This window comes from Dasypus novemcinctus, chromosome 15 (genome assembly GCF_030445035.2).
Source record: "Dasypus novemcinctus isolate mDasNov1 chromosome 15, mDasNov1.1.hap2, whole genome shotgun sequence".
NCBI classification, from domain to species: Eukaryota; Metazoa; Chordata; class Mammalia; order Cingulata; family Dasypodidae; genus Dasypus; species Dasypus novemcinctus.
In genome coordinates, this window is record NC_080687.1 from 22,561,191 (window position 1) to 22,585,761 (window position 24,571).

Here is a 24,571-nt window from a genome sequence, read left to right on the forward strand (position 1 = left end):
AAAGAAAAAAAACTACATTAGGATAAAAAATTAAAAAAAAAGACATATGCAGACATGCAAGATATCAAAAAAAAATTGACCTCCCATGAGTCCTTTCTCAGGAAGTTAATGAAAGATGTGCTCCTCCAAAACAGGTGTTTTCTGTTAAAAAAAAAAAAAAAAAAAAAAAAAGACAAAGAAAGATGTTGGGGAGATCTACACAAGTCAAAGGGAATCTAGGATGATAATAATGAAGTAATCGCAGAGATAACAGTTGTGCAACAAGCCTGGATAACAATCAACAGAGATCAAGGTAGGTCAGAAGGCTTCAAAAGACCTCTTAAGGAATATGAAGGTGGAAAAATATCTAACATGTTTGAATGTGTAAGATATTCATAGAAAAAGGCAAGACTGGACAGCAATCTATAAAAAGTACAGAGGAAACTAAATAAAGAGAAAGTGTTAATTTGACAAAATAAGATACTGTTAGGAAAGGAAAAATAACCATGGTGTACAATGTCTAAGCAGTGAATATTATTTACATTGGCATAATAATAGTACATTTAATACTGATCTAACCAAATTCATGATGTGACTCTGTTACAAGAAAGATGGGACATGCATGCAAGTAAAAGAGGGGTGGATAGTGAAAAAGTGCTACTCCTCCTCTTCCAACACTGGAAGTCCATATTAATAGTATCAAAAATTTTTTTTTAAAGTCAATAAGTTTAATATAGACATTTTTATTTAGAAACATGCAGGCGAATACCTAAAGAATCAACTGAGAGAACTGAAAGTGCTTGTCCCTCAAGATTGGGAATGGAGCTTGTTAGAGATGCAGCAAAGGCTCTTTTTTTTTCTCTCCCCGAATAGTAGGTCTTATGACTCTTTAAATGAGGTACATATATAAATCACTAAAATTAAAACTAGAAAATAAACACTTTAAAATGCATAATCTGAAAAGAAATTAAAGGGGAAAAAAGAAGAGGATCAAAAATTTTTTCTAAACAAAAAAATTTTATTCTTTTATATACTGTATAGAATAAAATTCACTTTCTATGAAAGAACAAAAAATACGATCTTCTACAGTTATACAGTTTGCTTGTTCTTGTTCCCGTAGGCTGAAAATGTTTAAAATTTGATCTAGAAGAAATACAGGAGTTAGTTCAGTTGTTTTTCTCTTTAAACAATGAAGATATTGATGTAAAGTTAAGATAGTATTAAGTTGGTGACAAAAATGAAAATATCTGTTTATATATGTTTATAAATTAACTATTAACAATAAATTATACATATTAAAATTAATAAATTCAGTAAATATTTAATAAGTTAAACTAGATCTATTTTATATATTTAAAGCACAGAATAAAAAAACAGCCCAATTTTTGGAAATGAGAGCTTCAGCTAACAGCACCTCAAACACACTGATGTCTTTTTGAATGACAAGGATTAGGATAAAGTTCACCTTAACAACAAGTGAAGTCATCACCCAGAAAAATGTCATATTTTCCTTATACTTGTTAGGTGAAACATTATTCCCATTTACTATGCTATATCAAATTTTCTCTTTTTGTAAACTATTATCATCATTCATGCTGTCTACTATGATCTTCATTACATTCTCCTTTCTGTAACTTTTCCAAAGTAAACTGGGCCATGCACATCCTTGTGATAAACTTCAATAACTGAATAAAAATGTAGCAGGCCCCTAAAAAGATATTTAGCAGTTTGGTATTCATGAGGTCTAAGAATAGGTATTGGATTATGTTTATAAACTGGTCTGTTCCTCTGGGTGTATTATTAGATCATATTAACTTCAGAAGTTTCACTTTTACTTGATTAAATTATGACTGGGGCTTTGATTGGGCCAGGCCAGTAGGACAGGGAAAACTACAGGGCAGACAAGGGAGTTAGAGTTTTGATGGTGGAGCCCCAGGAAGTAAAGACACAGAGAAGCAGATACAGGAGAAAGGAGAGAAGGCTCCATTAGACACAGGAAAAGAGATGAGCTGTTAGCCTGACAGTTACAGCTGGCCTTGTGGAGAAAGCAGAGCAGTTGAGCCCAGAGGGAAACCATCCCAGGCAGAGAGATGAGACTAATACTGGAAGAAGTTGGAACTACAGAGCCTTAGGAGGAAGAGAAAGTGTGAACCCTGGCAGACATTGGCAGCCATCTTGCTCTAACATGTGGCAACAGACTCTGGTGAGAAAAGTAACTTACACTTTATAGCCTGTTAACTGTAAGCTTCTATCCCAAATAAATACCCTTTATAAAAGCCAACAGATTTCTGGTATTTTGCATCAGCACCCCTTTAGCTGACTAATACACCATATATACAATACTGACCTGAATTTAACAAGGGATAGTAAAGAGATAGTAATGTTATCTTGTTAGGAAATTATGAATTACATTTTACCTTACAGTTATAAATGTGAAAAATACAGGAGGCTCTCTGAACTCAAGGCACAAGGTAGGGAAAATACCACTAATAAATTCTATCTTCATAAATTAAATACCCCAGAAAGAAATAATAGGTAAATGTTTGAAAAGGGAGGTGAGAAGCCAAGTCTAGAAGGGATAGGTCATCATTTTAGATTAATTTTAAATTTTCCAATTCAACAAATTTTCATTTGTTCAGCACTTATTATACTGAAGGAAATATAGATTTCATACAAAAGGATATATATATCCTTTTACGGTATTGCTCTAAAGATGGACTCTTTAGGGAACAACCACCAAGGGTACTCGATCAGAAGGCAAGGTAAAAAAGACAGTCCAAAGGAGGATACTTGAGAAAAGACTATATTTCAATCACACATTCTAAAATACACCAACTTCAGTCTAAAATCACAGTGGTTGAGTAAGGAAGTTTCCATTTCACATTATTAGTGTCACTGGAAGCTGGAAAATATCTGTTAAATTACTATTTGAGCATTATGGGTTTCCCCCCCTTCCTATTTTAAAAAGCTCTCTTGAAACTGTAGCTTGTCACATCTAAAATGAACATGAGACTCCAAGACAGTCTAAAACATAGTGGGTTGAGCAAAAGAAGCCAGTCATAAAAAGAACATATACTGTATAATCCCATTTATAAAATACAAAATCAGGTAAAACTAATACTTCCTATTAGAAGTCAAATCCTTCCATGGTTCCAGGCATGTTTTGTTTCTTGATCTTGGTGCTGCTTACCCAGGAATGTTCAAGTGTAAAAACATGCATTAATCTATATACTTATGATATGTGAATTTTTCTATATGTATATTACACTTCAATAAAAACTCATAATAGCAGGGGACTGAAGACATTCTTCTCCCTGTCATAACCCAAAGGGAATAAGGAACCCAGTCTAGGTACCTCTTTTGAGAACCTTCTCAAATGACCACATTTATTCTTTTTTTTTTTTTTAAAGATTATTTATTTCTCTCCACTCCCCCCACCCTGGTTGTCTGTTCTCTGTGTCTATTTGCTGCATGTTCTTCTTTGTCCGCTTCTGTTGTTGTCAGCGGCATGGAAATCTGTGTTTCTTTTTGTTGTGTCATCTTGTTGTGTCAGCTCTCCGTGTGTGCAGCGCCATTTGTGGGCAGGCTGAACTTTCTTTTGCGCTGGGTGGCTCTCCGGAGTGCATTCCTTGCGCATGGGGCTCCCCTACGCGGGGGACACCCCTGCATGGCACAGCACTCCTTGCATGCATCAGCACTGCGCATGAGCCAGCTCCACACGGGTCAAGGATGCCTGGGGTTTGAACTGTGGACCTCCCATGTGGTAGACGGATGCCCTAACCACTGGGCCAAGTCCGCTGCCCACATTTATTCTTTGCTGCATCTTTCCAATAATTATAATCAAAGCACAAAATACCAACATCTCACACATATAACTTAATCAAGTACTTTATTTTGTCCAATGTTCTGAAAATTATCTTAATAATTTTTAAATTTCTGCCTTCACAAACTTTCATTCTCTCATCCATTTCCTGAAAGCACCTATAATTTCATTTATAGAGAAATAAAAGGTTGAAAAGGGGGGAAAGACTCAAATTTCTACACCAAAGGTTACTATTTCCCAGTCCTGTGATCTTGTGTAAATAACTTCACATCTCTGAGCTTCAGTTTCCTCATAGTGTATTGCAATATAGGATACCAGATTATTTTATACACCACCAGATAATGTCAATGAAATTATGATATAACATCAAGTGTAAGACATATGCTACTTTCAGATGTGTTAAAATATTTAAAAAGAAAAATGACCTAAAACTGACGACATATGGCATGCTAAAGAAGTACAATATTTCCTATATTTATTGTTCAGGGGAATTGAATATAATTTCTTGCATGACTTAGAACTACGTTTTGAGGGGAGATGATCCAAGATGGCATCGGAAAAGCACAGGCAGAGCACAGCCCTCGGGAAAACAGCGGAGAAGTTGTACAAGTTCTCCTAGGGAGTTACTTTGGGGACCTGCAGACCATGAATGTGCCACAGGCATTATCCCCAAGGGACTTGGAACAGGAGATGGAGAGGCCAAAGGGAAAACCATTAGTTTATACCCCTGGGACTGGGAACAATGCCCAACTCCCGCCCCTGAGACAAACAGTCTTGGTAAAATCTGGAGCTGATGGGACAACAGAGAGGGGAAAGGTCAGATTCCTCCCTAGGAAGAGGGAATGTGCGGCAGAGGGCACAGTATGGTTTCTCATTAGTGAATTTAATTACCATAACTTGCTGGTTCAGAAGAGCTAGTGAAAATTGAAGGACTCATCTCTGTGGAAAGGTCTGCCAAGGAGCACTATTTGCTGGTCAACTAGGAAGTGAAGGAAGACAAGATTGTCTCTCCCTATTTTTTTCTCAGGCATGGTAGATCCGGTTGGACCCTATTAGCAGTTCCCTATCTCAGTTCTGACTACTTAAGCAGGGCAATATTAAAGACTTAGAAAAAATTAATCAAAGAAGAACTGTGAAATAAAAGCACTATGAAAAGACAGAAATTAACCAGAGCAAAATCACCAACATAATCAGATGCCTGTATCAACAGGAGATATCAACCCATATTAAGCAGGGCAGTTCGAGATTATTTATGAATCCCAAAAAGAAAAGGACTGGGTCTGTAAATTGGTCTGTTCCGCTGGGTATGATATCCTTTGATTGTATTAAATTCAAAGGTTTTAGGTTTACTTGATTAAATCCATTTAGAGCCTTTGATTTGGGCACTTCAGTAAGATATGACTCAAGTTAAGTCCCTGACCCCTTGTAGGTGGATATAAATGAGGACTCACTCAAGAAGACACAAGAAGAGAGAGAACTTTTGTCAGTTTTAATCCTGGAGCCCCAGGGAGAGATGAGCCATTCCCTGATAGTCTATAGCTGACCAGCTGACAGCTGAGCAAGCCTGGAAAGAAACAAGCCCTGTGCCAGACTGAGAGACAAACCTCTGTCAGCCTACAGCTGACATCAGAAGGTGGGCCCAAGGAACCTTAAGAGAAGAAGGAACCTTGAGTTGGACTCTTTGGTATTGTAACTGTAAGCTTTTACTCCAAAAAAATACCCTTTATAAAGACCAAGAGATTTCTAGTACTTTACATCAGTACCCCTTTAGCTGACTAAGATACTAAGAAACAGAAAGATATGGCTCAGTCAAAGGAACAAACCAAGAATCCAGATGAGACACAGGATTTAAGATAACTAATAAATGATGTTCACACAAACCTCTTTAATCACTTTAAGGAGATGAAGGAAAATATGACTAAAGAGATGAAAGATATTAAGATGACACTGGAAGCCTAAAGAATTGGAAAGTCTGCACACACAAAAAAGTAGCAGAGCTTATAGGAATAAAAGACACAACTGAATGAGATTAAAAATACATTAGAGAGGGAAACAGATGTGGCTCAGGCAATTAAGCTCCCACCTACCACATGGGACATCCATGGTTCAGTTCCTAGTGCCTCCTAAAAAAGACAGCAAGCTGGCCTGATGGGCAAGTGCAGCAAGCTGACACAACGATATGGTGCAACAAGAGACACAAAAAGAAAAAACATAATGAGAGACACAACAAAGCAGGGAGCAGAGGTTCCTGGTGCCTCCTAAAGAAAACAAGCAAGATAGCACACTAACGTGATAGGCAGGCAGGGAAAGTGGACACACCAAGATGACTCAACAAGAGATACAAGGAAAAAAAAGAGAGACACAACAAAGTAGGGAAGAGCAGTGGCTCAAGCGATTAGGTGCCTCCCTCCCATATCAAAAGGTTCCAGGCTCAGTTCCTGGTATCTCCTAAAGACAAAGCACACAGCAAGTACAAATGATAAGGGTCTGGGGAGAAATAAATAAATATTTTTTAAAAATACATTAGAGACATTTAACAGTAGACTTGAGATGTTAGACGAATAAATAAATGAATTCGGAGGTAAAACATTTGAACTTGAAAAGACAGGAGGATAGAGAAAAGAAAGCAAAAATTTGAACAGGGTCTCACGGAATTGAATAACCATGCAAAATAAACAAACATATGCCATATAGGTATCCCAGAAGGAGAGGAGAAGAGAAAGGGGTAGAAAGTGTATTTGAGGAATTACTGACTGCAATTTTTCCAATGCTTATAAGAGACATGAATGTCAATATTCAAGAAGGAAAGTGAACCCCCAAACAGAATAAATCCAAACAGACCTACTCCAAGACATCTACTATTCAGAATGTCAAAGACCAAATATAAAGAAGATTTTGAGAGTAGAAAGAGAAAAGCAATTTATTTCTTACAAGGGAGCCTCAAGAAGGCTAAGGGCTGAACTCTTAGCAGAAACCATGGAGGCAAGAAAGCAGTGGTATGATATATTTAAGGTATTGAAAGAAAAAGAACTCTGCCAGCCAAGAAGGCTTTATCCAGCAAAACTATTCTTCAAAAATGAAGGAAAGTTTAAAGTCTTTACAGACAAACAAAAATAGAGAGTATGTTACCAAGAAATCAAATCTACAAGGGATATTAAAGGAGGAGTTACAGCCTGAAAGAAAAAGACAAGGTAGAAAGCTCTGGAGAAAAGTGCAGAAATGAAGAATATAAGTATGAGAAACTGAAAGGGTTACAAGACAGACAACAGCAAGATATGACAAAGAAAGCCAAGGGATAAATTGGATGAAGTACTTAACACATTTAAAGTAGTCACACTAAATGTAAATGGATTGAACCCCCCCATTTAAAAGAAATATAGACTGATAGAGTGGATTAAAAAATGTAAGCCGGGAAACGGCCTTGGCCCAATGGTTAGGGCGTCCATCTACCACATGGGAGGTCCGCAGTTCAAACCCCGGGCCTCCTTGACCCATGTGGAGCTGGCCCATGCGCAGTGCTGATGCGTGCAAGGAGTGCCGCCCCACGCAGGGGTGTCCCCCTGCAAGGGGGCCCCACACGCAAGGAGTGCACCCGTAAGGAGAGCCGCCCAGTGCAAAAGAAAAGTGCAGCCTGCCCAGGAATGGCGCCGCCCACACTTCCCGTGCCGCTGACGACAACAGAAGCAGACAAAGAAACAAGACGCAGCAAATAGACACAGAGAACAGACAACCGGGGGAGGGGGGGATTAAATAAATAAATAAACCTTAAAAAAAAAAATGTAAGCCATCTATTTGTTGTCTACGAGAGATTCATCTTAGACACAATCAGGCTGAAAGTGAAAGACTGCAAAAAAATATTCTATACTAATAGCAATCAAAGAAGAGTGGGTACTGCAATATTAATAGTGGATAAAACAGATTTTAAGTGCAACACTGTTATAAGAGATGAAAAGGGTTAGTATATGTTAATAAAAGGGACAATTCACCCAGAAGAAATAACAATAATAACTATTTATGCACCAAACATAGGAGCCCCAAAACACATGAGACACACACTGGCCAAACTGAAGGGAGAAACATACTTCTCTACAATAATAGTTGCAGACTTCAACACGCTACTTTCTGCATAGATAGAACTTCTGAACAGAGGGTAAATGAGGAAACCGAGAGCTTGAACAACATGATAAATGAACTAGACTAAAAACATATATGGAGCATTACACCCCCAAACAGAAGGATATACATTCTTCTCAAGTGCTCATAGATCTTTCTACAGGGCAGACCATATGCTGGAATATAAGTCAGATGTCAGTAAAGGTAAAAACACTGAAATTATACAAAACACTTTCTCTGCTCATAATGGAATAAAAAATTGGAAATGAATAACAGGCAGAAAAAAGGACAATTCACAAATATATGGATTTTTTTCTTTCTATGGGATACACTGTTTTTTTACAAATCGATTTTACTGATAAATATTAATAAGCATACAATTCATCCAAAGTGTTCAATCAATGGTAGTATAAACACATAGTTATGCATTCATCACTTCAATCATTATTATAGTATCTTCATCACTTCAATAATAACCAAAAACACAGACAAATAAACAAAAACAGAGTTCTTCACCACTCAATTTCTCTGTGCTTCCCGTTATTTCTGCTATAGCTGTTATTTCTGGCTATTCTTGCACAGTTATTCATTTATTTATTAAGCAGTTTTTTTGAGATATATTCACATACCATATGATCTATCCAAAGTATATAATCAATGGCTTTTACAATAATCACAATGCTATGCGTTCAACCACCACAAAAAATCCAAGGTGTGACTGGTGGGGTGGTATATGGGAATCCAGTATTTTTGCATGATTTTTCTGTAAGCCTATAACTTCTCTAATAAAAAAAAGCAACTTGTTTCTTGAATGTCAATTTTATGATTCCATTAAAATAAAGCTTAGTTTTGAAAGTGTAATATATTACTATCCCCAAAATAAGGATCACTATTTTAAGGATGCTGTTTTAAATCTCTGCTCTCAAACTTTATCCACTGCTTATATCTTTTTCAGTTTAGGCATGTCTCACCTAATTACCACCTCAGTTACTAGTTGTCCCCATCATATTATTCTATATCTGTCAAACAGTTATATGCTCCAGTGGGGCAAACAGTAGTACTTACACCTCATAGGACTGTTTTGAGGAGCTACTCAATACACGTTATACTGTACACAAAATCAGAAACTAGGTAACAGAACTTCTCAAAGAGGAAAAACATAAATAGTAATGACAAGTGACATAAGTTAAAGAAGTTCAGGAATATGTTAAATTTACATTCCTTCTACACCTTTCAGTTTTTATCACGGCTTCATGAACTAAACTTAAATTTATTTCACTCTACAAAATATAACTTTAGCCAACTTAACTTTTAATTTCCTGAGAATCACCATTAGCTTACTTAGCAATATTCCTTTCAGTATTAAAGCAGATAGAAATCCATGATCCTTAAAAACTCTAGAAGAATCAGGTTCTCTTTAGAGTCATCTTTTATGAAAGTTCCACTTCAAAGATCATTTTATGTTTTGACATAAAATAGTTTATTAAAATGGTACTTGAAAGAGAAATCAGTCACTAGCAGTTAACAAAGTACTAATCATTAACTCAAAAGAGGGCATGTTTTCATAATGACAAATAGGACCTGTCTCAGTCCTTGTTAACTACTGTGATGGCTTTTTTCCATACTTTCTCAATTCAGTATTAAATCCAATGTCTTTACTCATAGCATGTATCCTCTCTGAGGATTTACAAATGGATTTTTCTTCACCAGGATAACTGTTAATTTCTTTCCCTACCTCATTATCAGCCATTATAAATGATTCCTTCTTTTATAAACTATATCCTTACTCAAAGCATACCAGGTCATGCTTTTATGAAGTGAAAAACCAACCAATAGATTTTTAAGCTTTATACCTCAAGGCACTTTTACATATATATTTCTTATTTTCTTATTTATATATATTTGTGTATAGGAAAAAGAAAATTCTATTCAAGTAACCAGAAGTATTTTGAAGCATACATATTACCAGATAATGAATTTATGAATTAATGAATCTTAAATTATGAATCTTAAGAAATAACCACCCCCAAATAAACAAGTTTCTCAAAAAGCATTCATTAAACATACTATATGGATAATTTGAAAACAAGCAAATGACACACTAGATTAAAGAAAATGGAAGCAAAGTCAAACTATTTCCAGCTGTCTAACACTGTGGTATCAGAGGCAAATACATCTTTCTGGTTGCATATACACACATTCACAGCCCTGAATCATATCCAAGCATAAATAACAAAATATATCACACTTACCAAACTTCGATACTGGCCCTGGAACAATTTTGAAGTCCGACTGTGTAAAGACTGGGATCCAAGAGAATCAAAAGATTTTATTCGATGAGATGAAGGCCGAGCACATACGGAATCACTTCCTAGTCCAATGTCTGAAAAGGTCATGCACATATGGGGGAAAAAAAAGCTGAAAATGCCTGATACCATGCACCCTCACTACGCACTAGGCTTTAAAAATAGGATAGCCACAGAAGGACACACCAAAAGCCCTCAACAAAGCAAGCCATTTATGCAGCAAACAAAGAACAAATTATTTGTCTACTGTATAAATGACTTTCATTCATTCCCCAATTACCTTTCCAGAAATTATCTGGAGATAACTATTTATCAGTTCTTTCTAGTATAATTTTTTCAAAAGTTTAATCATTAAATATATCCACAAATAACTGACTTCTTAAAAGTTTTATAATTATTTTTAATACTTTCACAGCACCTGGAAAAAATAAGCCACTCAAATTATTTGGCAAAGTACTCATTCCCCAACGCATCACCACCATATACCCTGTCTGGCACAAAAACATATAAAAGCTATAAGATACATCACTCAAAACTTTTAGGCATAAACAAATTTTTAAGTTACTTTAAGATAGGTAACACGTGAAGTTATTAAATGTAAATATACCACACTCCATGCGTCATCTCACACAATATTTCTTCTATTAAATTCTAAAAATATTTCCATTTCTATGCTATCCATATCTTCATGTAATTGATTTTCTTCTCTAGTCTCTGTTCGCTCATAATGAAGCTATCATTTTTACAAAGTAGAAATATACAAGAGAGTCTCATGGTCTAATACCTTTATAAAATGCCACAAACACGCTTGTTTATAAAACATCACTAAATGATGTGATTTTAATTCTATCTTTGTATTTCTTGTCTTTAAATATTAATTACTCCTTTTCATTTCCATCTCTTTTCCTTCCTGTGGTTTTCTATTACTTAACTATATAGCTTCTAATTTAATGATATTGCCTAGATGCTTTGATCTAAATAGCCCTAAGAGATTTTCAATTTTAAACCTTAGAAAGTCAAACAATGAAAACTTAGCCATGTCCAAACATATGCTTGGAAGTGAGGAACAGCAGTAGCCTGCTCTGATAGCACATTTGAGATTTTGAAAGTAGCTCTAAATGATTTTCTATACTGGGTAAGACCTCACTTCTTGCTCTTCTACAATCAGAACACCATGCATTTCCCTCTGGCCATTTCTCACCCAGATATACAGGAATGGTGCAGGTCTTAAGAGAGCAATCTAAAGCCAAAATATATACTGGAAAATGGCACTAAGGACAGTCTCCACTCCAAAGAGAAGAATTCCCAGAGCTAAGAATTGTAGCCCCAAAATATATTTGGTCCTTACTCCATATGCAATGAAGTAAACAAACCCTCATAGCTGAAAGGCCAAGATGAAACTGAGAAGAGACTCTTACAAAATAAACTTAGAGTTATCTGTTCAAAATAGACATCTCAAATTTTCTAGCTTCCCCACATACATATAAAATTTTAAATCTGTGAATTGAAAGGGGAAAAAAAATGAAAAACCTTTAAAACAAAAGTCACTAAAGCTCTTCCTTTTTAAATGACACAATGTTCCAAGATAGAATTCTTCAAGGGCCGCATAGAAGGAGGACAAGAACTTCTTTCAGATAACCACTATATAACTGATCACAAGAAAAAATTCATCATTCACTGTGATCTTAGAGTCTGTGGAGAGGGGGAAAAGTATTTCTTCCCACCTTCAACTTCTACCCCTCTCCATTTAGGCAATAACTAGGGGCTGCAGAACATTTCAAACCACATACCTTAGGTAACAAACAGCACTCAGGCAGATGTTTTACTTTAAGGGCCAATTCATTGGGTACTCTCTTTGTTATGATCTCATCTCAAAAACATACTGTTCACTAGATATAAGCTCTTAATCAGCATAAACATAAAAAAGAAACCAAAAACCCACACACAGAGAAAAGTGCCTCAAGTTCCAAGATAGTCCATGATTCTTCCCATGTGGACAAGCATTTCTACTCTGCTGTAACTTTTAGGTGAGAAATCTCTATGCCTTAAGAAAGCAAAACATTTGATATCTACCAGAGAACCTCTAGAGAAAGATTTTGCTAATAAAGAAAAATCACAGCAAAAGTAACAATCAAAAATGTAATGCAATAGAAACTTATTTTTCAAAATTCAAAAATGTCTTGTCTTGCTAACAGAAACTAAAGGTTTTCTTTTTTTGTTACCCCTCCCCCTCAAGTTCAATTAAAAAAAAAGTCTTACCTGCTGTTACTTTATTTAGAGTCACTAAGGAACTCAGGACCTTGTTAAAATTCTGCCCCTGATACAAATCATTTGCATCAAACGTCTGAAAGGAAAAATTGAACAAGCAAAATTAGTAGTGTCTTATATTGGATATAGGTAAATTAAGCTCTCCCAGCAATGTCAGGATCCATGTGTATAGCATTCTCACTATAAATTATAAAGATGAAGGCACCAGCTGAAAGAGGAAAGTGAGTGATTGCAGCTTCACAGTCCTTAGATAATGAGATTCAATCAGAATTCCTTAATTTATGCATAACTTAATCCCTTGGCATGGATCAGTTTCCTAAATATCTCTGCTCCATCTCATCTTTATAACTTGAGGAATGGAGCATGATTTGCTGCTGGCACTCAAACACTCAGCAATAAAGTTTGCAATCCTTTTCCTCTTAGATTAAGGCAGAGGCCTTTTGGCTTTTTGGTAGGGCATTTAATACAATATCTTTCCTAATCCAAGAAAGGAAGATAAAATGGCAGTCTCTTCCCCAGCTTACAGCAACAAAAGAAAAACACATATATTAGAAAACACAAGTGAATGACAGTAACAGAAGGGGAAGACAAGGAGAAACAAATATTAAAAAGTGAAACAGGATAGTTAAAAGGAAAATACTTTTGCCCTTTACAACTGAATATTGAGACCAAATTATAATTGTAAATCAGCATTTTTTTTTTCAATTTAAGGTGTCTAGAGATCAAGGAACATGATGAAGTTAGTCAGATAATACTGACAGTCACTTTATACTATCAATACTGGAGCTGAGAGAGATAAAGTACATCATCTTCTAAATTGTGCTTTTGTTTTTGTGAGTGTGTGTATATATACATATGCATATATATTTACATTTATATGTTAAAACACAGTTCTTATTCCAAATATTGTCTAAACACTATATAAAAGCTTCTGATGACCAAATAACCCCCAAATGCATAAAAATCATTCACAACTATGTGCCAGAAAAATTCTTTCAGAGGTACAGATAACAGAAGCATTTAGAAACCAGAAGTTTACACTGCGTGATTATACTTCAAAGTTTCTCTCACTGAGGCAAAATAAACAAACTTGATCAGTGATTCTTAAAATGACTATCAGTAGACATTCAAAGACTTGGTAAATTAAGTAATTAATATGTTGACTGTGAACAGTTTACTGTTTTTCATCATTCCGAATTCCACTTCCCTTTTTTGACAAACAGGAATGACTTCCCATGGCCCTGTAGTCTAAAAGTTCAAAATCCTTAAATGTAACCTCGCAAGGTCTTTGATAACCTGGTCCTGATTTCTTCTCCAGGTTTTCCTGTTATCTCTCTCCTACTCATTGTGGGCACTACCATATTCTTTTTAAAGTTCCTCTAATTCAGCAGTCCTCTTAACAGATCCTGCCAGTAACTTCCGTCTGTTCTCTTCCTGCCTCCCCTGCCCCCACTCCCTTTCCTGGCTAACTCTTACTCATCTTCCTGACACGGCCCTTCTTTGAGAGTCCTCCACCTTGCTTCCCCTGCAAGACTACTCCTAACATATGCCGCCATTGCACATTTATAACAAGTAAAATCTTAGGCTCAAACTATGTCTTCTGCCATAGACTATTAACATTATGAAGGCAGTGATCAATTCTTACTACAACACGCATCTCCCAAAACCTACCAAAATGGCCAGTACACAGTAATGCATTGTTAATTTTAATATCTGAGTTAATGTTTGTATAGAATGCATAAATGAACCAATCCATTCAACCATCCATCCAGGGATGCTAAAATTTTACTGTAAATGAAATTCACACAAAGAGAAGCTAAGAAAGGCTTCCCAATTGAATAATTATTGCAGTCTTGCTATAAAATAATTTTCAGTTGATGGGTCTTCTACATTTTTGAAATAATGAATAAAAACAGACATGAGGTTTGTTTACTTAAATAAGAACAAACAAAAGCAATAAAATTTGGAAGTTGAAAAACTACTCAAGAAACAAGACCATCAAAATCTGAGAAGACTGAGAAGGATAGTTGAAAATAGAATTTGCTTTTAAAAATTCTAAAGAGGGAATAGAAATAAAAAAATTTTAAGGAAACATTTTAATGCATCTAAGCATTCTGCATATACTTATTGATGCCATTTCTTATATAAACAAAGTACAAAATATAATTATTTTATGAAGCAGATTCTTCTAGTAAAAATAATGACCCTTTAATATAGATAGTATATAGAATCACCTTATATACAGAATTTAATTCATTTGTTGAATTAATGAATTTAATTCGTTTTAATATCTTCCTATTTAAGAAGAAAGAATTATCTAAGCTGAATTATATTCATGTACATTTGTAAAATGATAAACATGGGGTAAAATGTGTTTTCTTTAAACAATGAAAAGCATTAACCTTACTAGGCTTCAAGTTCCTTAAACCAAAATACAAAAATTCTCTTCATTTAAAAGTGCTCATCTGTATATCTCTTTCAGCTCTAAAGTTGTAGTTCTGGAGCTTAGAAAATCCAGTCATGGTTTTCTACAAAAAAATACATAAATTTTCTACTAACCTTCATGATGGTAAGGCAGCGAGTCACAAAACCCAGAATAACAGGATGTCAAAAACATGAGCTTTCCTGTTATTCCAGAACTATATATCCTTCTTACTTGGATACTGAGAAACATTGATTGGCTGAAACTGTCCACCAATGAGCTTAAGTTTGACGTAAGAACTTAAGTAAATATGCATATACACCAGATTACTTAACAGGAAACCAAACAATGAGATGAGATAAATGTTTGCCAATGAGGGAGGAAAAATACACAATCCAAGCCAACAGAATGTTTTACTTTATTGTCTCTACAGAAAGATAGCAGACTATTTCCTGAAATAGGAATCTATTTAACAAATAGCAAAACCAGAAATATCTTAGGATACAGAGGAAAGGTTTTACTATGGTAATCAAACAAAATACTCATTAAAACTTCTACAGAAATACAGCAAAAAAAAAATAAGTCTTGTATATGAGAAATACAGAACATTCAAAATGATAAATTGTTCCATAAGGCAAATCCAGTGCTTAAATCAAAGCAAATGCCTAGTCTTAAATAGGAATAATCCTGCCTTCAACTATTCCCACCTGCCCCCATCCTATTTTACTTAACTACCGGGTGTTTTAAAGAACAACTTATTTCTGACTTTTGGCAAGAATAAGAAGGAAACAAGTAGGAAGGAAGCACAACCATATTCCAATGCTCTAAGCCTTCCATCAGGTAGCTTCCAGAACACTGGTTCTAAATATGAACTGCAAATTAGAATCTCCTAAGGAAGGTTAAAAAATCCGGACCCACATGACACCCCCCAGACCATTTAAGTTAGAGTCTTTAAGTAAGGGACCCAGGAGTCAAAATACTTAAATATTCTCCTAACGATAAAAATGTGCAGTCAAGGTTGATACTTTTCTGGAGTAATAAGGCGGTGCTAATGAATAAAACTCCAATAGCAGGCTCACAAAAAGTAAGCAAAGAAACCAAAAGTTAGTTCTTTGAAAATATCAGTAAAATTGACAAACTTTTAACAAGATTGACAAAGAAAAAAAGAAGGCAAAACTGAAATCAGAAATGAAAGGGGGGGCCGTTACTTACACCAACCTTAAAAAAGATTAAAAGATGATACTATGAACAACTGTACACCAAGAAAGCAGATAATATAGATGAAAATGGAAAAATTTCTAGAAACACAAATTACCAAACCCATACATATAAAGATAACATTTTAAAAATTATAGATCAATATCCTTTATGAATATAGATGTAAAAGTACTCAACCAAATGACAGCAAACAAATTCAACAGCACATCTAAAGGATTACGCAGGGAGAATGGGGGCAAGATGGTGGTTGAGTAAGGCATTCCAAGAGTCAGCTCATCCTACAGGGCAGTTTGTAATCTAAACAAAGCTAGCTAAAGCACTTGTCTGGGGGCCCAGAAGACCAGAAGAGCATCCTGCAACATCCTTAAAAGAAGGGAAGGAGGAGACTGCACATGTGCAGAGAAGATTCATAAGTAAAAGCACTCCATGCCATGGAGGTTGGTGTCCATCCTCCACTGGCAGCACAAGCTGCCTCAGGAGCTGTTCCATGGCTGGAGCTGAAAGCTCCATTGCCAAAAAAGAGGGGAGGGAAGAGATGGGTGACCACTCTTGATTAGGAAATTCAGCTGACTTACATATAATCCTAAGACCAGCTAAAGTTTGAACCTGCACAAGATGGAAAGAGGCTGGCAGCTGCAATTTTAACTCCACCCCAAGCATGTGGGGAAGTGGGACTGATTGAAAATCACAGTGACAGTAGGAAGCAGCTTCTTTTCACCCAGACTGGATTGTGGCCCTAACCTAGACCTCCGCCAGGGAGGAACTAGGAGAACTACACTAACCTCTTTGGGCATACGGGTGCTTTCTGGCAGTACGGACTGAAGAGTCAGAAACCTGGGGCTCCATCCCCGCACCTCAACAGGTTAGGAGAGGAGCTGTGTTTCCTTAACCTTTCTGGGTAAATGCAGGCAGGAGCTTTCAGCCTCCACAAACTGGTTTGTTGAGTGCCTTCAGTTCCATCTCTATCCCTGACTCCTCCCCTCCTCCATAAGATAGGAGGGGACTGGTGTTTCCTCAGCCTCTAAGGGCAACTACAGGCACTCTTGGCCTGCAGGAACTCGGCTGTTCAGCCCCTGTGGATCCACCCCCATCCCCGATAGGACAAGAGGGAGGCGGCGTTTCCCCAGCCTCTCGGTAACAACAGGTGCTTTTGGCCAAAACAAACTGAACAGTAAGACACCTGTAGCTCCACTCCCATTCTCACGTAGGCTAGGAAGGGAGCTGTGTTTCCTTACCCTTTCCAGGTAACTGTGAGCACTTTTAGCCTGCACAGACAGGACTGGTGAGCACCTGTGGTAACATCCCCACCTGCTAAAGGACAAGAGAGACAGTACTCCCTCAGCCTCACAAGGCAACTGCAGGCATGTTTAACCCACACAGATTAGATTGTTGGGCACTCCAGAGGGTCCATTCCCACCCCTGGCAAGGAAGGAGGAGAACCAGTGCTATATCAGTCTACCTGGGCAAATGTGGTCATTCTGGACCCACACAGTGGAGATTGCTGCCCACACCTGCAGCTCCATCCCCACCCCAGGCAGAGGAGGAAGGGACGTGAAGTTTCATCAGTCTCTCCAAGTAACTACAGCCAGTATTGGTCTGCATGACTTAGATTATTACACACAGCTGCTGCTTTATCCCTCCCATTGGTGGAGGAGAAAGGTTGGAGAAGCTTCATCAGTTCCTGGGCAAGGCAAGCAGCATCAGCCTCCAAAACTTACAATACCAACTACATCCTCAGCCTCTACTGCAAAACCAGCAAGGGAAAAAGGGCAAGAAAGCCCTAAACTAGAGAAACTGCTCCCAGAATAAATACATCTAGTAAGCCAGATCTCAAGATACCAACAAAAAATTACACTCCATACCAAAAAACAGGAAGATATGGCCCAAAGGAAAAAGATAAGTCCCCAGGTAACAAAAAGGAGCTGAGACAACTAATCATAACTATTCAAACAAATCTTCTTAATAAATTCAATGAGATGGCTAAAGAGATTAAGGATTTTAAGAAGACACTGGGGAGCACAGAGATTTGAAAGCATACTGTAGCAGTTTGATATTGTTTGTAAATTCCAAAAACAGATACTGGATTATGTTTCTAAACTGGTCTGTCCCTCCAGGCATATTAGATTCTATTAGATTCAGAGGTTTCACTCTTATCAGATTAAATAATGATTCAGGCTTTGATTGGTCCACATCAGTAGGACACTGAGTCCCCACCACCTTGGTGGACCAAGACTCACAGAGAAACTTCACCTCAGAGATGGTGGAGTTTTGAATTTTGAGCTGGAGCCTGGGAAGTAAGCACACAGAGGAGCAGAACTGCTGAGCCTGGAGAGAAGCAGCCCAGGGGAAAGACACAGAGCCAGTCACCTGATAGTGTATAGCTGGCCTTGTGGAGAGAGCAGGGCAGCTGAGCCTGGACAGAAACAAGCCCCAGGAAGAGAGGAGCCCAGGAAGCCTAAACTCTTCGTGCACATTGGCAGCAATCTTGCTCTACCATGCGGCAACACACTTTGGTGAGGGAAATAACTTAGGCTTTATGGCCTGGTAACTGTTAAGTCTCTGCCCCAAATAAATACCCTTTATAAAAGCCAACAGATTTCTGGTATTTTGTATCAGCATCCCTTTGGCTAACTAATATACATACATAGAAATATAGCATATCTTATGGGAATGAGAGGCACAATAAATGAAACTTAAAATACACTGGAGGCATATGACAGCAGATTTAAGGAAATAGACAAAAGGATCGGTGTCCTTGAAGACAAGGACTCCAAAAGTTAACATACAAAAGAACAGAGGAAGATAAGAATGGAAAAAAATGAACAGGGTCTCTGGGAACTAAGTGGCTGCAAGAGACATACAAACATACAATCATGGGTGTCCCAGAAGGAAAGGAATACTTGAAGAAATAATGGTGGAAAAATTTTCCAGCCCTACAGCACAATGTACTCCTATCTGAATAAATCCAAATAGACCAACTCCAAGAAATATACTAATCAGAATGTCAAATGCCAAAGACAGAGAGATAATTCCGAGAGCAGCAAGAGAAAAGCAATGCATAGCATATAAGGGATACCCAATAAAATTAAGTGCCGATTTCTCATCAGAAACCATAGAGGCAAGAAAGCAGTTGTATGATACATTTAAGACACTGCAAAAGAAAAACTGCTAGCCAAGAATCTTATATTCAGCAAAACTGTCTTTCAGAAATGAGGGTGAGTGTAAACTATTCACAGACAAACAGAAACTGGGAGAGTTTGTAACCAAGAGACAAGCTTTTCAGGAAATTCTAAAGGATGTGCTACAGCCTGGGGGGAAAAAAAGGGGAGGTTTGGAAGAGAGTCTGGAAATGAAGATAATACCGATAAAGGTAACTAAAAAAGAGTGGTGAAAATAAAATATGAGAGAAAAAAACCCAAAGGTCAAAATAGGTGAAATAAGAACTGTCTTTACAGTAATAACAATGGATGTTGAAGAATTAAACTCCCCAATCAAAGGACACAGACTGGAAGAATGGATAATAAAATATGAGCCATCTATATGCCGTCTGCAAGAGACTTACCTTAGACCCAAGGATACCAATAGATTCAAAGTGACAGGCTGGAAAGATATTCCATGCATGCAGTAACAACAACAACAAAAAAAAACTGGAGTAACTACACTTATACTGGATGAAACAGACTTTAAAAGCAAAACTCTTATTAAAAGCAAGGAAGAAAATTATATATTAGTAAAAGGGGTAATTCACCAGGAAGAAATAACAATCATAAATGTATATGCACCTAACCAGGATGTTCCAAATTACATGAAGCAAACACTGGCAAAACTGAAGGGAGAAATAGCTATCACAAAAATAATATTTTATTTGGAGACTTCAATAGACAACTTTCAGCACTGGAGAGAACATCTGAGCAGGAGGATCAATAAAGAAACAGAGAGATTGAATAATATGATAAATGGACTAAACCTGATAGACATATACAGAACACTGCACCCCAAAACAGCAGGATATACATTCTTCTCAAGTGCTCATGTATCTTTCTCCAGGATAGACCACATGTTGGGTCACAAAGCAGATATCAATAAGTTCAAGAAGATGAAATTACCAAAGCACTTTTTCTGATCATAATGGAATAAAGTTGGAAAGCAAGAGGAGGGAGAAAAAGGGAAAATTCAAAAATATATGGAGATTGAACAACACACTCTTAAATAACCAGTGGATCAAAGAAGAAATTGTGAGAGAAATCAATAAATATATTGAGATGAATAAAAATGAGAACACAATATATCAGAACCTATGGATGCAGTGAAGGCAGTACCAAGAGGGAAATTTATAGCCCTCAATGCTTACACACAAAAAAGAAAAAAGAGCTGAAATTAATGACCTAACTACACAGCTGGAGGAACTAGAAAAACAACTGAAAACTATTACAAAAGGAAGTAGAAGGAATGAAATAACAAAGATCAAAGCAGAAATAAATGAAATTAAGAACAAAAAAATCAAGAGAGAATAAAATTAAAAGTTGGTTCTTTGAGAAGATTGTCAAAATCAGCAAAACCCTTAGCTAGACTGACAACAAAAAAAAAGAAAGAAGATGCAAATAAATAAAATAAAAATGAAAACAGGGACATTACTACTGTCCCCATAGAAATAAGAGAGATCAAAAGAGGATATTATGAACAACTGTAAACCAACAAACAATGTAGACTAAATGGAAAAATTCCTAGTAATGTATTAACTACCTTCACTGACCTGAGAAGACACAGAAGACCTCAACAAACCAATACAAGAGATTGAGAGTTATCAAAAAAATGCCCAAAATGAAAAGTCCAGGACCAGACAAACATTCAAAGAGGATTTAATACCAGTCTTACTCAAACACTTCACAAAAATTGAACTAGATGTAAAGCTACCAAACTCATCCTATGACGCCAATATCACCTGAATTCCAAAGTCAGATAAAGATATTACGAAAAAAGGAAATTACAGACCCATTTCTCTAATGAATACAGATACAAAAAATCCTCAAAAAAATATGCTAATCAAGACCAATAACACATTAGAAGAATTATTCATAATGATCAAGTGGGTTTTATACCAGGCATGCAAAGCTGGTTTAACACAAGGAAATCAGCATAATACAACACATTAATAAATCAAAGAAGAAAAAACATATGATCCTATCAATTGATACAGAAAATGCAGTTGACAAAATACAGCATCCTTTCTTGATAAAAACTCTTCAAAAGATAGGAATAGAAGGAAGCTTCCTCAATAAAGTTAACTGCATATATGAAAAACCTATAGTTAGCATTGTACTCAATGGTGAAAGACTGAACGCTTTCATATTGAGATCAGGAACAAGACAAGGATGTCCACTGTCACCACTATTGTGTAATACAGTGCTAGAGGTTCTAGCTGGAGCAATCAGGAAAAATAAATTTTAAAAAAGTATCAAAATCAGAAAGGAAGAAGTAAAACTTTTAATATTCAAAGATGATATGATACTACACGTAAAAAGTCCCAAATATCTCCAACAAAGCTGCTAGAGCTAATAAACAATTTCAGTAGAATGCCAGGATATAAAATCACTTTGCAAAAGTCAATGGTGTTTCTATACACTAGTAATGCACAACCTGAGAAGGAAGTCAAGAAAAAAACTCCATTTACAATAGCAACTAAAAGAATCAAATATTTATGAATAAACTTAACCGGGATGTAAAACAATTATATTGAGAAAACTACAATGCATTGCTAAAATAAGTTTTAAAAAGACCTAAATAATTGGAAAAACATTCCATGCTCATGGGCTGGAAGACAAAATATCATTAAGATGTCAATTCTACCCAAATTGATATACAGATTCAACGCAATCTCAAAAAAAAATTGCATCAGCACTTTTTAAATAAGTGGAAAACACAATTATACAATTTATTTGGAAGGGTAAGGGGCCCCAAATAGCCAGAAACACCTTAAAAAAGAAAAGCAAAGTTGGAGGACTGCCACTTCCAGACTTTAAATCATATTACCTAGCTACAGTGGTAAAAACAGCATGGTACTTGCATAAGAAAGACAAAAAGACCAATGGAGCCGAATTGATGGTTCAGAAACAGACCCTCACATCTAGTGAGGCTTTGACAAGCCTCAAAAATCAAGTGATTTTTGACAAGCCTGTCAAACCTGCCCAGCTGGGGCCACTCTATTCAACAAATGGTGCTGGGAGTGGATATACATCTCCAAAAGAAAGAAAGAGGACCCCTATCTCATACTTCATTCAAAAATTAACTCAAAATGGACCAAAGACCTAAATATTAAAGCTAGATCTATAAAGCTCCTAGAAAAAAATGTAGGCAAACATCTTCAAGACCTGGTGGTAGGTGGTATTCTTAAACCTTACAATGAAAGCACAAGCAACAAAAGAAAACATGGATAAATGGGACCTCCTCAAACGTCACCACTTTTATCATTCAACAGACTGCATCAAGAAGGTGAAAACGCAGCCCACTCATTGGGAAAAAAATTTTGGAAACCAAGTATCTGAAAAGAGTTTAATTTCCATTCTACATAAAGAGATCATACAACTCAACAATAAAGGAACAAGTAATCCAATTAAAAAATAGGAAAAGACTTGAATAGATATTTCTCCAAAAAGGATTAGGTATCATCTCATACCTAACAGAATGGCCATTATTTAAAAAACAGAAAAGAGTAAGTGCTACAGATGATGTGAAGAAATAGAAACACTCTTCACTGTTGATGGGATTGTAAAATGGTGAGCTTCTGTGGAAGACAGCTCGATGGTTCTCAGGAAGCTAAATACAGAACTGCTATATGAGTCAGCAATTCCTCTACTAGGAATATATCCAGAAGAAATGAAAACTGTGATGTGAACACACATTTCCACACCGATGTTCACAGCGGCATTATTCACAATTGCCAAAAGATGCAAACAACCCAACTGTCCATCAACCAATGAATGGATAAACAAAATGTGGTGCATACATATGATGGAATACTATGCTGCAGTAAGAATAAATGAAATTGGGGCACATATGATATCTTGGATGACTCTTGAAGACATTATGCTAAGTGAAATAAGCCACACACAAAAGGTCAAATATTGTATGGTCTCACTAATATGAAATACAAAGAAAAAAACGCATGGAGTTAAAACCTAGAGTATAGGTTATTAAGAGATAAGAGGAGGGCTGCTTAAGGAGTACTGTTGCTTTAATGTATGTAGAGGGGAGCAGATATGGTTCAAGCGGTTGAGTGTCTGCTTCCTACATGAGAGGTCCTGGATTCGGTTCCCGGTGCCTCCTAAAAAACAAAAACAAACAAGCAAACAAACGAAAAAAAACAACTTAGGGGAGACCATGTAGGTCAGTGGTTGAGTGCCAGCTTCCCACATATGAGGTCCCAGGTTCAATTCCTGGAGCCTGTACATAAAAAAAAAAAACCCACACAAACAAACAAAAAAAAACTTACTGATATTCTATTTGGAACTACTGTGACTAGTAATGGAAGACTGTAGTACTGATGTGGAGAAAATGGCCAAGACTAAGTAGTTGCTGAAAGCAGGGAGAGGGAAGAAGAGATGTGATGTGGGGGCATTTTCAGAACTTGTCCTAAATGATATTGCAGGGACAGATGCTGGACATTATATATCCTGCCATAACCCACAGAATGTACTGGGGGAGAGTGTAAACTACAATGTAAACTATTATTCATGTGGTGCAGCAGTGTTCCAAAATGTATTCACCAAATGCAGTGAATGTGCCAGAATGATGAAAGAGGTTGTTGATGTGACAGAAGAGGGGTGAGGGGGTATGGGGGTTCTATGAGAACCTCTAATATTTTTTTAATGTAACATTAAAAAGAAAGAAAGAGAAAAATTTTTTTAAGTATATAGATATTTTAATTAACTGTAAGAGTTTGAAAATGGATAGAATTGATGATAATACATTATAGTGAGTAGCAGCTGGTTTATAAATGTGATTGTCACTGAAAAGGGTAGTCTAGGGATGTTATATGCCAATTAAAAGAAAGCTAGAGAATAATCTAGGGACTGAATAACACAATGAACCCAGACATATATGAGAATTGTGGTTAACAGTACAAATGTAACAATGTCCTTCTGTCAACTAGAACAGATATACATCACTATTGTAGGGTGGTGGGAATGTGGAGAAGCATGGGAAAAATACAATTAATTTAATTTATGAGTTATAGTTAACAGTAATATTCTTGCATCAATGCCAAAGATGTACTGTGTTAATAATAGGGGGTATGGAAAAAATATGCCAAATGTTTGCTATAGAGCATAGTTAGTGTTTAACAGTTTGATGATATTATCTGATAATCTGTAACAAATGTTCCAGAACGATGTGGTGTGTTGATGAAAGGGTGTTGTATTGGAATTCTACACATGTACATGATTG

At 36.5% G+C, this 24,571-nt stretch overlaps 1 protein-coding gene across 6 annotated transcripts in view; it reads right to left on the reverse strand.

Annotated features, from left to right (window-relative positions):
* ARHGEF7 (Rho guanine nucleotide exchange factor 7) overlaps positions 1-24,571 on the reverse strand; it is a 242,324-nt gene that overhangs the window by 114,855 nt on the left and 102,898 nt on the right. For 5 of the 6 annotated variants that reach the window (XM_004447006.5, XM_004447005.5, XM_058276418.2 and 2 more), the window contains 2 exons: positions 12,481-12,565; positions 10,168-10,298 (listed from right to left, as the gene is read on the reverse strand). In XM_004447006.5, the coding sequence (XP_004447063.1) occupies positions 10,168-10,298; positions 12,481-12,565 (216 nt within the window). Of the gene's footprint in view, positions 1-10,167; positions 10,299-12,480; positions 12,566-15,048; positions 15,140-24,571 lie in introns of those variants that run through there. The other variant, XM_023586948.3, reaches the window with a different exon arrangement.